Source organism: Aedes albopictus, chromosome 3 (assembly GCF_035046485.1).
Source record: "Aedes albopictus strain Foshan chromosome 3, AalbF5, whole genome shotgun sequence".
Taxonomy (NCBI): Eukaryota; Metazoa; Arthropoda; class Insecta; order Diptera; family Culicidae; genus Aedes; species Aedes albopictus.
Genome location: NC_085138.1, coordinates 350846565 through 350861888, shown reverse-complemented (window position 1 = coordinate 350861888; position 15324 = coordinate 350846565). Strand labels below are relative to the sequence as shown.

The following is a 15324-nucleotide window of genomic DNA, read 5'->3' as shown; positions in this document are numbered from 1 at the left end:
TAACACTACTTAACGTAGTGAAAAGCTATTATCACAAGTGTAGACGTGAGGCCATGGTCTCAGAAGTAGTTTGGTTGATCTGGAATATCTGAAAACTATCTTGGAATGACTTATGAAATGCCAGGGGGATTACAGATTACAGTTGGTTGTGTAATGCTACATTTCATTGTGAAAATAATTACTATTACTTTCAGGAGCTAAACTTCAGGACACAGTTTGGACGACTCTGAATGTCCCAAAGGTTCATAATAATATATAGTGGACTTCAGGTTGGGCCAATCACTGCGATTGATTGTGAAACATTACTCAGGATGTCAGATATAGCTGATTTTACGAGTGTAGACCTGAAGTTCTGAACTCCAACTTAGTTTGACTGATCTGGACTGAACTCCAAGATAGTTTGGCTGACCTGGCATATTCTATATGGCATTTGAGATTTTAAGAGCTTCACTGATCTCAGCAGATTATGCTATGCTATTATTTAAGGCGAGAACACATAAAGTTATTCTTGTTGATTTGAAGGACTTCCAGGGTGGCCAGCGAACCGGGAAAACCGGGAAAACCGGGAGAACCGGGAAAAAACCGGGAATTCAGAATCATCGGGGAAAAACCGGGAAATATACGGGAATCCAGATTGCCACCGGGAAAATCTTGCATTTCTTGGATTGATTCCGTACTGATCTATTATTTCTAATTATTAACAACTTTTTGTTATTCTTCATGAGAATAATCTGTAGTGCACAGCTTATTGTTGGTTTAACACAATTTGCATTGAAAATACGGCTTGCGTTATATTGAGTTGTTAAAAAATTAAAATCGTTATGCACTGCCCTTTTAACAGCAACAAGGAATTGATGACATACAGACTAAATGAAGTAAATAGGTCATTGTCGTTAGTGTGCCGAAGTTTAACAATATTTACAACTAAACTGAAGCCAAAACAAACGATACTATTATATGAAACATGATAGACGAACACAAAACAATGTAGCCAAAGCTTTACACTGAAATTTGTGAGTGAAAAAATTGCAAAATTATGCAAAATTTAAACATAATAAAATGTTTTAGCCATCCCTATCCTAACATCATGCCCGTGTAGCTGCCGGCTTAGAATAGCACTACGGACCACCTGTTCCGGGGGTAAAAGTCCACCAAACAGGTAACCCCAATCCAAGGTGTCAGGCGACCCGTGCTGAGGGATGAATGGTTGAGGGGGTTTAAAAGATGCTCGATCTTTAACGGAGCCCGTAGCGTAGGTAGATCGCCTTTTTGGGTTGCGTTACGGTGATAGATCTACCAAACCGAAATCTAGTGTCGTCCTATTTTTCAATTTTGGAATATGTGTTCTGGTAATTCAAGGAATTATAGTATTTAGTCCTTACTACTGGTGTTTTGGTGACTTCCAGTTTTTGAATAAAACCGAGTTTACCAACTTTACTTTGCATATAGTTAAAAACCTCACCATCTGAGGCTAAACTCAATGCAAAGGAAATCTAATTGGGTTATTGATCCATGTATGTACTAACTCTTCGAAGACTGGAAAGTGCTAGTACGCAAGGAACATACTAGAATCCTTATTACTGAACACATGTTCCATTATTGGAATGATATTGCTGCTAATGTTAAAACCCGGGTCCTAAACTTCCTACTGGGGAGAATTTAGCAGTAAAACAAGGGTGATGCCGTCGTGCGGGGCTTCTTTTTACACTTTTTCATGATTTTTCAACTTTATGACATTATAAATCCCAGAGTAGTGAATGGATTTCCACAATTTTTACATACAATAATTGTGAGTATGTATGTAGGATGTATGCAAAATTTGAACTAAATCCATCAATAAACAAAAAAGTTGTTCATACACCAATCGGACACATCTCATATAGAACCAGATGGGGGCTACTTTGGACATTTTTATCTAAAACAAAATTGCATTTCAAATTCCAGGTTTATTTAGAAAACTACTTTGTACCAATACTGTAGTATACTATATCAGACATGATTTCAATAAATTTATGCGTTTGAAGATGGTTCCGTGCTACCTTTGGTATTATGAGCAGCGTGATATTGCTATATAAATAGCCTGAAAAAAAAGGACCATCAATCCTTCATTTGGGTCAAATGGTCATTTATAATGTATAACGATACAAATATTCGATTGTATATGCTACGTTGATATATTTTGAATGAATTGATCAACCCTTTGAAATTTATGAACTGTAGAAACAATGCTTACAGACCAAATGTTCTGATACGTTATGTATATTTTATTGATTTATTCGATGTATTTTCGCGTCCTGCCAAGCAATAAACGGTCTGTTTGAAAAATAATTTCAACCAAATGGAGGGAAAACTATTGCTTCGTAATAGTCCCAAAGACATCAAACAGATTTGAACCATATTTCGAATTCAAAAAATCCATATTCGAAAGTGTCCAAAGTAGCCCCACATTTCAAAAGTAACCCCGCACGACGGTGCTAGATTTCCGATGCATGGCCAATATCAGTACTCTTGTTTTGTTTTCTAAGAAAACAAAACAAAAACTGTATCAAAATCGATACTTTATTGCCCCTCAATGGCAATTGAGTAATGCGACATGCACTACACTAAGGATACGGGTAATGTCACAATAGATCTAAAAACTGGTCGCAGTGACAAACCCGAACAGGAATAAAAAAAATAAAAAAAAAAAACCTAACATCAGGAATTCAGGAGTTTGCGATTGCTCAAAGGAATTCAGCAATATGCTTCATGTTAGCGCAACAGTATCCTTATAACTGTAATATAATTTCTCTCCATCAAAAGTTTGAATACTTTTTATGAAAGCCTGTATGTTAATATTGGCTGATTCTGAACCGAAATCAATAAGAAAAATCTTTAAAATTTTAACACAAGTATCAGGCATATTGTATCAATCCTAGTGAAAATTATGTTTTGATGTTAAACTAAAAAGGAGAAGAAATGTGGAAGTGCTTTACAGTTGCGCAAACGTACACGTACAGTTTTTACAGAAGCCTATAATATGTTTCATTGGAATTGTAAGAAAACTGCCACTAGAAATTGGAATTCTTAAGAGAATATTTCAGAGTTTTAAGCAAAAGATCATCTTGAAATTCCTTCAGGAGTTTCATTGAAAATTCAAACATATATTAGTTTTTTGATAAGTTCTTAAATTTCTCCTGAAGTTCCTACAGGAAATCTTCCAAGATTTTTTTTTCTAATATTTCCTCAAAAATTTGCGTTAATATTTCTCCAGGAGTTATTTTTTTAGAATTCCGGCGAGAGTTTCTTCTGGGAGGAGTGTTTTTGTCTTCCGCAAGAGTTTATGCTGGTCTATGCTTTTGTTCTTTCTGCTGAATTCCATTCAGAACGATCTTTGGAATTTCTTCAGGATTTCCTACTGCTGTTTGTTCCAAGAATTCTAATTGGGGATTCTTCAGCAATTCATTATGGGAATCCTCTAGGAATTCTAATGATTATATAGACGTCAAAACGTAACATCGTGTAATTTCCACTAGTTTAATCCCAATAATAGGTATTTTTAAAATTCCTAAAAAATAGGTTCTGTAAACACTGTAATTTTGTGTAACTGTAAAAAACACTTCCTCAATTTTAATTTTGTTTCTTTGGCATTGACTTTAGTTTTACATGATTATATCATGTGAGAAGATTGTAGATATATATCCTAAGTCATCAAAATTTCCATAACAATCAGGTCCTGAACCGATTAAGGGAATATATTTTTCAGTTCAAGTAAAAATTTAATACCGGGAAAAAAATTAAAATTCCGGGAAAAAACCGGGAATTCAAAATCTGTAATTCACTGGCCACCCTGGACTTCCTTATAGAACAGTTTTGGACGACCCTGAATATCCCAAAGGTTTATAATAAACATTAAGACTTCTGGTTGGTCGAGTAACGACGGATAAATATGCAACGTTACTCAGTATAGTAGATGAAGCTGTTGTTACGAGTGTAGACCTGAAGTTTTGAACTCCAAGGTAGTTTGGCTGACCTGGAATATTCCTGTAGTGTCTCTAAATAACATTAGAGATTTCAAGAGCTTCACGGATGTCAGCAGATTATGGAATACTATTATAATAGTATTGCATAATCTGCTGATCTGCTAATCTGAAGCTCTTGAAATCTCTTATGTTATTTGAAGACACTACAGGGATATTCCAGGACAGAAAAAACAACCTTGGAGTTCAGAACTTCAGGTCTACTCGTAACTGTATCCATATCTGTCGTTGAGTAACATTGCAAAATCAACCTCGTAATCAACCGCGATTACTGGAACAATCTGAAGTCTACTTGTTTGTTTATTATAACGTTAAGGTCGTCCAAACTGTTCTATATGGAAGTCCTTCAAATCTACAAGAATAACTTTCTGTGTATTCGCCATAAATATAAGATCGCCCAACTGTTCTATAAGGAAGTCCTTCAAATCTACAAGAATAACTTTCTGTGTATTCGCCATAAGTTATTATTTTAGTTTCGACGACCTTAATGTTCCAAAGGTTTATTATAAACAAGTAGACTTCAGATTGCTCCAGTAATTGCGGTTGATTATGCAATGTTACTCAGTATAACAGATATGGCTACAGTCACGAGTGTAGACCTGAAGTTCTGAACTTCAATGTAGTTTGACTGACCTAGAATATCCCTATAGTGTCTATAAATGACTTTGTAGGTGTCAAGAGCTTCACGGATCCCAGTTGGTTATGTATTATTTATGGCGAAAATACATAAAATTATTCTTGTAGATATGTATGAAGGACTGAACTACAGGACAGTTTGGAGCACTTATAACATCCCAGAATATAAAAAAAAACGTTTTGATATTCTTGACGAAGGTTAAACGAGTACATATGAACATAACATATGTCGAAGTTCAGCTTTTAGAACAACTGCTACGTCAATTTCTTCAGGATTCAATTTGTAACAACTTTGCCGAAGACAGTATTGTTTTATTGAATGGGCGAATTTATACAGCCGTTTCTATGTTGGGTCATATATGACCCCTCCGGCTCCAAAGGGTTAAGTTGTAACGGGACGAAATATTAGAAAAAATCCAAATCTGAAACCTCTCAGATAAATCCCAGGAGGAAATCAAAATCAATGGAAGAACTTATGCAAAAGTGTTGCAAAAATCCCGGGAAAATTTGCTGACAAGCAATCCCTGTCAACCACAAAAAGAAATTCCTGAAACAACTTTGGATTAAATTTGGAACGTCCGGAAATATCGGGAAAATATCTGGAGGAAATGGAGGAAACATTTGGGAAAGCCCCCTGAGGATGGAATCTTGACAGCAACTCCTGAAGAAATCCAGAAAAATACACCGGCAAACCTCCAAGAGAAAAAAACATTGATGATATCAAGGGAAAATTTCGAGATAGAGCATGAGAACAGTGAAAGAATTTAAAGAGGGAATTGCTTTAGAAATCCAAGGAAGTATGATTTAGTTTGAGTCCCCCCTTTTGTAGTTCTGTCAATAGATAGGGTGGGACGGAAGATGGGTCGCGGGGCAAGATGGGTCAGTGCCATTTTCGGGCGCATTACTCATGTTTTGATTATGTTAATAATTTTGTTAGATGACCAGCATGAATATACAAAAGTTTAGGGCATTGATTGAAAAATTATTCAATCTCATTGGAAATAAAAAATAAAATGGTGTTTAGCCATTTTTCTTATGCGATGCATTCCATATAATCTCCATATAAACGGCCGCGGGGCAAGATGGGTCACTTTCAATATTGAACGTATTTTTGGAGCATTCAAAAGTTATTTATTTTTTATTACAAGAGTATCTCATAAATGACTTCAATCAAGCGGAATGAACGCTCAAATTTATAACATAAAATTATGATAATTTTTTAGTGAAAACATCGATTTTCAAGTCGCCTTAGGACCACTCAAATCGTAAAGTTTTTTATAGTCCAAATAAATTTATAAAATGTTTACTAGTAGCTCTTGTTTACTCAGTATGGATATGGAGCATATATGAATGCGGAACAAATATTATATTTTGACGTTTTTCGTTGAGAAAATGTGAATTACTTAAAAGGTGACCCATCTTGCCCCGCACTTTTTTCACGGTGCAAAATTGATCACTTTTTAAAACTGCTCGTTTAACATCATATTTTGAATTTAATGAACTTTTTATTGACTTTTAACATAGCTAACTAGTGTATTAAAGAGTAGCGGACGAATACAAACCAATACGATTTGTATTTACAAAGTTATGGTGATCCATCCTTAAGCGACCCATCTTGCCCCGCCCCACCCTACTTCCCAAATTTCGTCAATAGTACTTTGTGTTGTTCCTTCCTCATTTTGCTTTATATATTTAAATTGATAGTTAACACTACTTATTAAGACACTAAGCTAAGTTGTTTGAGTTTTGTGTGTGTGTGTTTTTTTTTTTCTGTGACAAAAATACCTTTTAATACATTTTGTTCAGGGAACAATACTTATATTTGAAAAAATCCCCATTTCCAGTTACTCGAGACAAAATCTCCTGTCGAGCAATAGTTGTAAGAGCAACGAAGATTCCTGTACGTTTAGCTCGGGCAGCTGCACCAACAACAATATCAACAATCAAATCCAGCGCAACAACAGCAATGTCAACAATTTCAACAACAGCAATAACGCATCCACTAGCACTGCAACTGGTGGCGCGGCTACTGGATCTGCAACCGGTACCGGAAACAAGTACCCTCACAATTTCAATCGGAACAATTCCTTCAGTAACATCAATCAGCAGTCAGCTTCATCCGACTTGGGTCCAAATTTGCAGCAACCCAGTGCATCCTCGCATAATCCACCATCCTCGCAGCACTTTCAAACGATTTCCCAATCTCAGCAGCAGCAACAGCATCAACCCCAGCAAGATGGTACCCAGTTTCAACCGGTATCAGCACAATCGTCGTTCCATCAACATCAAACTGGCCCTCAGCAGCAGTCGCAGCAACACCATCATCATCAACAACAGCAACAACAACCCCAACAGCAGCAGCAACAGCATCACCACACTCCGCTAAGCCAGTCGACGTCGTTCGACCTGGGTGAGCTGCAGTTCCACACCAATCCCATCAACTTGGGTTTGGCCAACAAGAGCGGCCATCCGAAAGCCAGCGGCAACAAGAAGTATCCGCTGTCGTTGCGATCCTGTCGCGATGGGAACAATCTCGGGGGCGAGGGTAGCTCGAACTTCTACGGAGTTGGGGCCCACGCGGAGATGGTAAGCGATCTGAATCTGGCGACGGCGAGCAACTATCAGCACGATTCCAAGTGAGTACACATCCGATGATTCATTTAGGGATTCATTTGACGCAATTTCTCTCCTCACTTTCCAGATCAACGTCCAAGCTGTTCGAAGCGCTCAAGGAGAACGTCTACCAAGAGGTGAAGAATCTCATCACTGCCAACGAGTCCCGGCCGCACTTCCTGATTCAGCTGTTCCGGGAGCTCCAGCTGATCTCATCGGATCCCCTGCGCCAACGGACGCTGCAGTCGATCCAGGAGTTGTATAATCGCTACATTGAATCCACCCTTCAGCAGGAACAGCAACAGGAAGGAGGCCATGTGAATAACGTTGGTAGCAACAATTTGCTATCGTCGTCCGGTGCCGTGGGAGGAGGAGGAGGCGGACAGCAATCTGCGTCGAACGGCGTTGGAGCCGATGCTGAGAACTTGGAAGTCGTTGAAGTTGCGCAGAATTTCACAAATGTTCGTCAACAGCAGTTTCAGTTTGCTCCTTCGGCGGAGAGTAGCCCAATTACCGGAGGAAGTGGTTCCGGTGTGAATGGCAATCTGAGTGCGCCTACCAAGGATTTGGATGCAGGCGATTTGGGAGGGATAGCTAGTTCGGAGATAATCAGCATTATAATGGGAGACATCGTGGGGGTGATCAATTCGGTGGACTACATTAACGATTCGGTGCTGTGCAAGATTGCAGGGGTGATTTGCAATCATGCCACTGGAGCTTCGAATGGACTGTTCCAGCAACTTCCGGCTCAACATGATCCGGAACCGGGCTTGTTGGGCAGCCCGATGGGGCTAGGACCGTCCATGGCTGCCTTCTTGACGCAGAATGAGACTGATGTTTTTAGTAGAGAGGACTTTTTGAGATACCTGGAGAGCTGGAACCGTACCGATAAGGACGAATTTATATCGAATTTGGAGAACTTGTTAAACAACATCTTACTACGATCCTCGGCGGCAGAAGGCGATGCCGCAGCGGTTTCCTCATCCAACATGAATGGCGATGAAGAAGAACAGATGAGATCTCAACAACTGCAACAACTCCAGCACGACTCCCTTTCCACCGGTGACATCAGTAATGACAACAATGAGGCTTTGCATTCGTTCGGTGGTCAAGGTGGTGAGAATCCTTTTGCTCCCCAAGTGTCCACTGCCACGGGGGGTGCCGTCGGTGGCGGAAGCACCAGCCGAAGAGTGTACGGAATATCGGAAAGTGACAAGATGTCCAACGGGATCAGCAGCAGTTCGAACGGCTATGCCCTGACGACCTACGATCTGGCCGAAGCGGATCAGATTTGCGACATGGACAAAGTTCATCCGGTGGCGGTGCTGGGCGGTGACATGGCAGGAGGAGCTGTTTCAAACAACGGAACCGGTGTTGATCAGATTACGCTACGCAGCGACGAAAACCGCCGCTGGGTGATGCAGATGGATGAACATTTCCATCGGGAACACTCGCTACAACACCAGCCATCGCGAGGAAGGCCCAACGACAACGGCCGACAGGATGAGGACAATGAAGGCAGCTTGGATCCAGAGGTAAGACTCATGCCTGACAACAAATATCATACTCTTGCTGATTAAAATAATAAATTCTCCTTCCCACAGGAACAGCTGCCGATATTTTACTGAGACATACACTGTCACCACTGTTGCTTTGGCCTCGTCCGTCGGTGCTGGAACGAGTCCCGCAGGTTGCCTGCTGCCGTCATCGCGGTGATGTTGAAGATGATCTCAAACAATGCGCAGGAAACGAACGAGGCTGTCGAGTGTGATCAACGACCTCACCCGCCACCACCACCATTGCTACAATTCTGTCGCGGTTGTTGGCCTGACGCCGACCACGGTTCGTTCCTGCTGCATTTGCTGTGTGTGATAGTTTCCGTTCTTTTCAAGCGACGCCGTCGCTTCCGTTACTGACTGTTGCTGGGAGAGGAAAGGTGGGTATGAAAAATGCGCAACTTTTATTTCTTTAAATATTTATTCTCTAGCAAGCGTTAAGTACCTAAATTACTTATCATACCTAGCAATCATACACAAAACAATCAATCGGCTCTCTGGGACAAAATTTTTACGCAGAATCAAGCTCGAAGCTCAATATCCATTGTTATTCCTATATTTTGTCACGATTCGCATTGTAATCCTATTTTGATGATTTTGATAAATACCTATGCTTGTTTTGACATGGTATTACTATGCGAATAGCGGCAATGCATACAGGTACTAATTGCCACACTCATACTCAATTATATAGTAACGAGCAGACGATAAATTACAAAAATATTCCTTTCAAAATCACAAGTCGTGGAATTTTTTGTCCGAAAAGTATCCCCAAACTCGCGGTTTACTGTCTGTTCTGTTGGTGAACTGCATTGGAAAGATATGCGTCTACGCCGCACCAATCGATCTTGATACCTTGATGACTACATCGTTGCTACAGCGCCAAGCGTTTAGTAAAGCTTCTACTTTTTCGGCTTCGACATATGTTTGCTCCTGTTGCTGAGCTTGCAAAGCTATGGAGAATCATGGACGAAAATGGCTTTCCTGGGAAGCTGACTAGACTGATTAAAGCAGCGATGTAGTTCATTCGAATCTCGTCGGGGAGTGCGACAACGTGATGGACTTTTATGCCTACTCTTCAGCATTGCTCTGGACTGGAAGGTGTGATGCGACGAGCCGGTCTCAACAGCCGGGGAACGATTTCCACAAAATCCGGTCAATTTGTGTGCTTTGCGGACGATATGGAAATTATCGCCAGAACATTTGGAACGGTGTCAGAGCTGTACACCCGCCTGAAACGCGAAGCAGCAAAGGTCGGACTGGTAATGAATGCCTCAAAGACAAAATACATGCTAGTAGGCGGAACCGAACACGACCGCATCCACACGGGATCGTCAGGCACGGAATTCTGCTTGCTGCCGTCGGAGAGTTGCGTCAATCTTCTCCTGCATCCGGTTAAGGACAAACGTCTTGAAATCCCGCTTCAACAGTGCATCAGAACTTCAGATGCACAAATCTCAAGAAGCAAGCTTCTCACAACAGTGAATTTCATTATTCTGTTCTTGCTTACTTGTAATAAGCTTAAAATAAGAAGATCAGGTGCGCTGGTTTTGTTTATGAAGAAATTTGTGCCCTCGAAATCGTGAGTAGGTGCCAAAGTCGGCCATTTTGGGATTCTAACAAGTCTGTCCTTAAGGATCCCTTTGCAGAGGACTTTGAGAACGATATACAGTAACATGATGCCCCGCCAATTATCGCATACAGTCAGGTCACCCTTTTTGGGTACCTTTACTAAGACGCCTTGCATCCAGTCGGCCGGAAATGTCGCGGTTTCCCATATGTTGCAGAATAATTGATGCAGTAGTTGTGCAGATACTACGGGGTCAGCTTTAAGCATCTCAGCTGGTATGCGAGCGACCCCTGGGGCCCTGTTAGATTTCATGCTACGGATGGATGTTTCTATCTCCTGCACTGATGGAGCTTCGGTGTTGACACGAGTAATGCGTCGAACGTTTGGCGGATCATGCTAAGGTGGTGATGGCGTGACCGACACTTGAAAAAGGTTTCCAAAGTGCTCGAACCAGCGTTTCAACTTGTCAGCCGTGTCAGTCAGTAACTGTCCAGACGTGTCTTTCACGGGCATCGTAGCGTTCATCTTAGTGCGCTTCACTTCCTTCTCGAGAGTTGAACAGCTCTGACGGGCTACGGATTTGGCTCCTCGTGTTTTCGCTCCTCTATCTTCCGCCAGGTGTCAACTGTGATGCACTGCTTTCTATGGGTGCGTAGCTCACCCAAATTATTCTTGCTGGATGCGATGAAGGCGTTCTTGATGGCGCTCCATTGATCTTCCACGCTTCCACCTTCCGGAATATCCGCAGCACGGCTCTCCAGCTCATCAACGAAGGACCTTTTCACCACAGCGTCTTAGAGTCGGCGTGTGTTGAACCGGCGCCCAATTTTCTCCTCCTGTCGCTGGATCCTGGCAATGCGCAGTCGGATCTCGCCGATTAGGAGATGATGGTCGGACGCAATGTCGGCGCTTGTTATGGACTAAGGTGGGGCTGCCACCTTAGGTATAGCTTCCGGTAGAAGAGCATTTCATACTCAGCCGCTGGATGCCAGAACAGACGCTGTTCGAGCCACATTTCCTTGGTGAACAGACGCTCGGGACTTATCTCCTCAATCTAGCTGAAGTCAGAAGAACAGCAGTGCCCAGGTTGCACTACCAGCTAAGCACACAGCTATTAACTGGCGATGATAAACATCGCTGGAAGCATGAGGTAGGAACTTGTGAGGACCAGAGCTATGATGGACACTCTCCTTATCGACTCACCGTTTTGCAGCCCAGCACTTGGCTTCGCGACTCCGAATTTCAGAAAGGACTGCAGCATGGACGAGATTGTTGCAACACCGTGAGGCGTGTTATGGACAGACGCAGAACAGACAGGTCTCAGTCTTCCGAAGGAAGAAGCGCCAACAGGAAAAGCGAGATCGCGAAGCGATGGACGAGCTGTACCACGCTAAGGACATACGGAAGTTCTGTGAGAAGCTAAACCGCTCGCGCAGAAGCTTTGGGCTATAAGCCGACATCTGCCGAGACAATAATCACGGAAATATTCTCACGAGTGAGCGTAAGGTGGTGGAGACTTGGTGGAGGTGACGACAGCACTACGATTAGCACCAAGAGATTGAAGAGGTTACCCGGTTAAAAAAAAAGCGCCTGGAGCAGATCTACTGCCAAGCGAGCTTCTAAAATACGGAGAAGCACAGGTGAGAGCACTACACTCGGTTTTTACCAAGATTTGCGAGGAGGAAGTATTTCCCGAGGAATAGATGGAAGGTATCGTGTGTCTTATCTACAAAATGGCGAACAGTTGGATTACGGGAACTACCGCGCGAATACACTACTGAGCGCTGCCTACAAGGTACCCTCTCTAATTGTTATGCCGCAGTCTATCACCCATTGGAAGAAACTTCGTGAGGCAATATCAGGCTGGTTGCATGGGTGAACGCGCTACAACGGACCAGATGTTCGCCATCCGCCAGGTGTTGCAGGAATGCCGCGAATACAACGTGCCCACACATCACTTGTTCATCGATTTTAAATCGGCGTATGATACAATCGATCGAGATCAGCTGTGGCAGATTATGCACAAATACGGATTCCCGGATAAACTGATACGATTGATCAAGGCGACGATGGATCGAGTGAATGCGTAGTTCGAATTGGAAAATCCAGAAAAAATGACCACGTGGTTTATGTACAACAGCCCCTTACGGGTAACATAAGGAACATAGCTCAAAACCTAGTTCTAGCGAACCTATGTTATGATACTAGATGCATCAATGAAAGACTGTTCTGTGCCTTCAATGCGAACTTCTGCTCTATTGGGAAAAATGCAAGGTGACCTATGGATATGCTCTTACTTCTATGCAGGGAATCGGATATTACGATCAATACAGTGTTACCAACTAATCCAAGAAAAATATTATCTTTATTCAAACTTTTAAAAATATTAAGTTGCGATTTTCACAGACGACTTATCATTTATTTCTAAAAACGCTCACTTCAATTACTTATTACTAAACCTATCACTTCCAGCACTCTTTCTCAAGATATGATTGTGTTAGTTACAATTTGACGAATTGTGTCCCATTTTGTTCTTTAATTTTCAATCGTTTCATTGCTAGATAACTAAAATTTATCTATGATTGTATCAATTTCTTACTAGTTATTTGCACACAGGTCCATGAAGGAAAAAAACTAAAACTAGGATTATAAACTAGAAAAACAAGGTCGTTACCGTTTTTCGTTGGTCAAAAGAAGGATGAAGGTACAACAATTTGAACTATAGAGCGTCGAACGACAAAAAGCGAGATAATCGTCGGTGTTAGTCTAAAACTTAATCTTATGAGCAAAAAAAAAAATTTACATACTAATCAGGAAAAAAACGTGTTACTTCAATACGTAAGTAGGTACCACAATGAATCGGTTAGTGTGTCAGTTGTTCACACAAGGAAATGTCCCCACACCGTGGATATGGTTCCCCAACTCAACACGCCAGATAGAACCCGGACCCATGTAAGCTGATGAACAGATCTTCCAACTGTTGGCAGTCGTTTGCCCCACCGTTGAAAGTGGGGCAGCGGTGATGATGAAGCTGCTGGTGGGTCGGGGGGTGTTCACTGGACCCTAGTCGGGCCATATTAGGAGAAGGCGAACTAGCATGGTGGAACAAACGATCTGCGGTAAGGGTGAAAAATAAAACAATAGAAATAGGTACAGGTAGCCAAAAATGAAATACCAAACTAGCGATTGGGAGCTAATACATGGGAGGTGAGGATCTAACCTACAGGTGGTCTGGTGAGTGGAACTGGTGCCAAGTCTTCAAATGTGTTAGTGCCAATACAATTGAGCTATTGTTTAAGAATCCGAAAAACGGTGAGAAGGCGTGCACGACAGAAAGTTCCATCTTGATCGATGGATGAACTTCAAGATGTATATAAGTAGCACCGGGAGTTTCCGTACAGATACGGATGCTGTACGTCTGCCTACACTCTTAGATCTAGATCATGTGGGACATCATGCAGCGACTGGATTCGGGATATTTACTTTTCGGCTGCAGGATGGTGTGCTGCTGCGGTGGTGTTTCTGGCATCGGTGGAGTTGAGATCAAAGTTGACTGCTGCTGTTGCTGCAAATGCTGCCCTAGATGATGATGATTCTGGTGCTGGAAACCGTTGAAGGCGATAGTGGTTGATGCGTTCATGGTGATGGGTGATTGATGCTGGAACTGGTTCTGTTGAGACGAAAATGTGTCCATGGGTTGGTCCTGGCAGTCCATTTGATTGTTAGATGGTTGGTTCCAACTGGGCGAGTTCACAAAACCTGTAACAAAAGAGAGAAAAAAGTTTAAATTACGGGGCCTTAAAAATGTACCATGGTAGACAAAACTTTAAAAATAAGATGTTACTATGTATAGCCTGATACTTGAAAAATATCTCTTACCAAAACCGTTAGGAAATCACATCGTCTGTCTTGACCTTCCCTGGGGAAGGGTCTGCTAGAGTTGTTCTAAAGTTCTGAAACTCTGAAACTAAAATCCTCAAGGCATGCCTTTGGTGATTTTTCAACAATTTTCTTCTGGAACTTCTATTAACAATTTGCATTTAAAAGCAGTGAAGAGAATTGTCAGACAAAAGAGGCACGAAACAGACAACAAAGAAGACGCGGCGATTACTCTTTATCCCAACTGGTAACAAATAACGACATGATCTCGAAAATTTTTGTTGCAGACAAAATGAAACCTGAATTTGTTGCGTACTTTTCAACTCGTGAATAATCAATGATTACCAACCCAAAATCGAAACTTTTTGATGATACATCTTCAGCAGCGTTGCAGTGTTTACCGACTTGAAGTTACCGCTCGAAAATCACAATGCAAGCCTTAAAAATCTCTAATCTAGTGGTGCACGACTCTCTAAAATAAAAACTCTCATTTTTGAGTAACGCCCATGCCGCACAGGGACTGTGTTGGAAACACACATTTTTCAAAATTGCTCGTACGCTCACATTTTTGCAAAATATCAATATTTTTCGGTATTTGAAGGTGGTTTATAAACCCAGTGAGGTTGCCATGTCGAAATTATTGCAAAATACATACTCATGTGAGCGTACGAGCAATTAAAAAAAAATGTGTGTTTCCAACACAGTCATGTGCGGCATGGATGTTTACTAAAAATGTGCAGGCCGAACACATTTTTGAGCGTAGCCGTTTTTGCGTGGATCTTTGTCCTATTCTGTTCAAGTTGGGACAAACCTATGTCGCATTGGGTAGAATGTCGCAACAAATTCAGGTTGCGACATTGTCGTTATTGTTGCGCGATGGTTGAATTTTGATTTGTTGTGTAGGAAATAATAATCCGATAATTCTCCAGGTTTTAAGATACTTTTATTGAAAACCAACTTGTCAGGTCATTAATTATGTACATGGTTCTATATCGATGCTTATATCTAATACAGTTCAGTTTGCTAATTTTGTATTCACACATTTACAATA

General features: G+C 41.5%; 2 protein-coding genes across 5 annotated transcripts in view; one reads left to right on the top strand and one right to left on the bottom strand.

Moving 5' to 3' along the window:
* Positions 1–9565, top strand: part of LOC109408779 (uncharacterized) — a 43007-nt gene extending 33442 nt beyond the window's left edge. For all 3 annotated transcript variants that reach the window (XM_062855225.1, XM_062855224.1, XM_019682165.3), the window contains 3 exons: positions 6500–7291; positions 7357–8803; positions 8873–9565. In XM_062855225.1, coding sequence (XP_062711209.1) covers positions 6500–7291; positions 7357–8803; positions 8873–8896 — 2263 coding nt within the window. In that variant the 3' untranslated portion in view covers positions 8897–9565. The remainder of the gene's footprint in view (positions 1–6499; positions 7292–7356; positions 8804–8872) is intronic.
* Positions 9566–12737: 3172 nt separating this feature from the next.
* The window catches only part of LOC115267711 (uncharacterized), a 42836-nt gene continuing 40249 nt past the window's right edge, over positions 12738–15324 (bottom strand). The window contains exons 2-3 of one of the 2 annotated variants that reach the window (XM_029874873.2): positions 13878–14153; positions 12738–13508 (exon numbers count right to left, since the gene is read on the bottom strand). In XM_029874873.2, the coding sequence (XP_029730733.2) occupies positions 13318–13508; positions 13878–14153 (467 nt within the window). In that variant the 3' untranslated portion in view covers positions 12738–13317. Of the gene's footprint in view, positions 13509–13614; positions 14154–15324 lie in introns of both variants that reach the window. The other variant, XR_003897948.2, reaches the window with a different exon arrangement.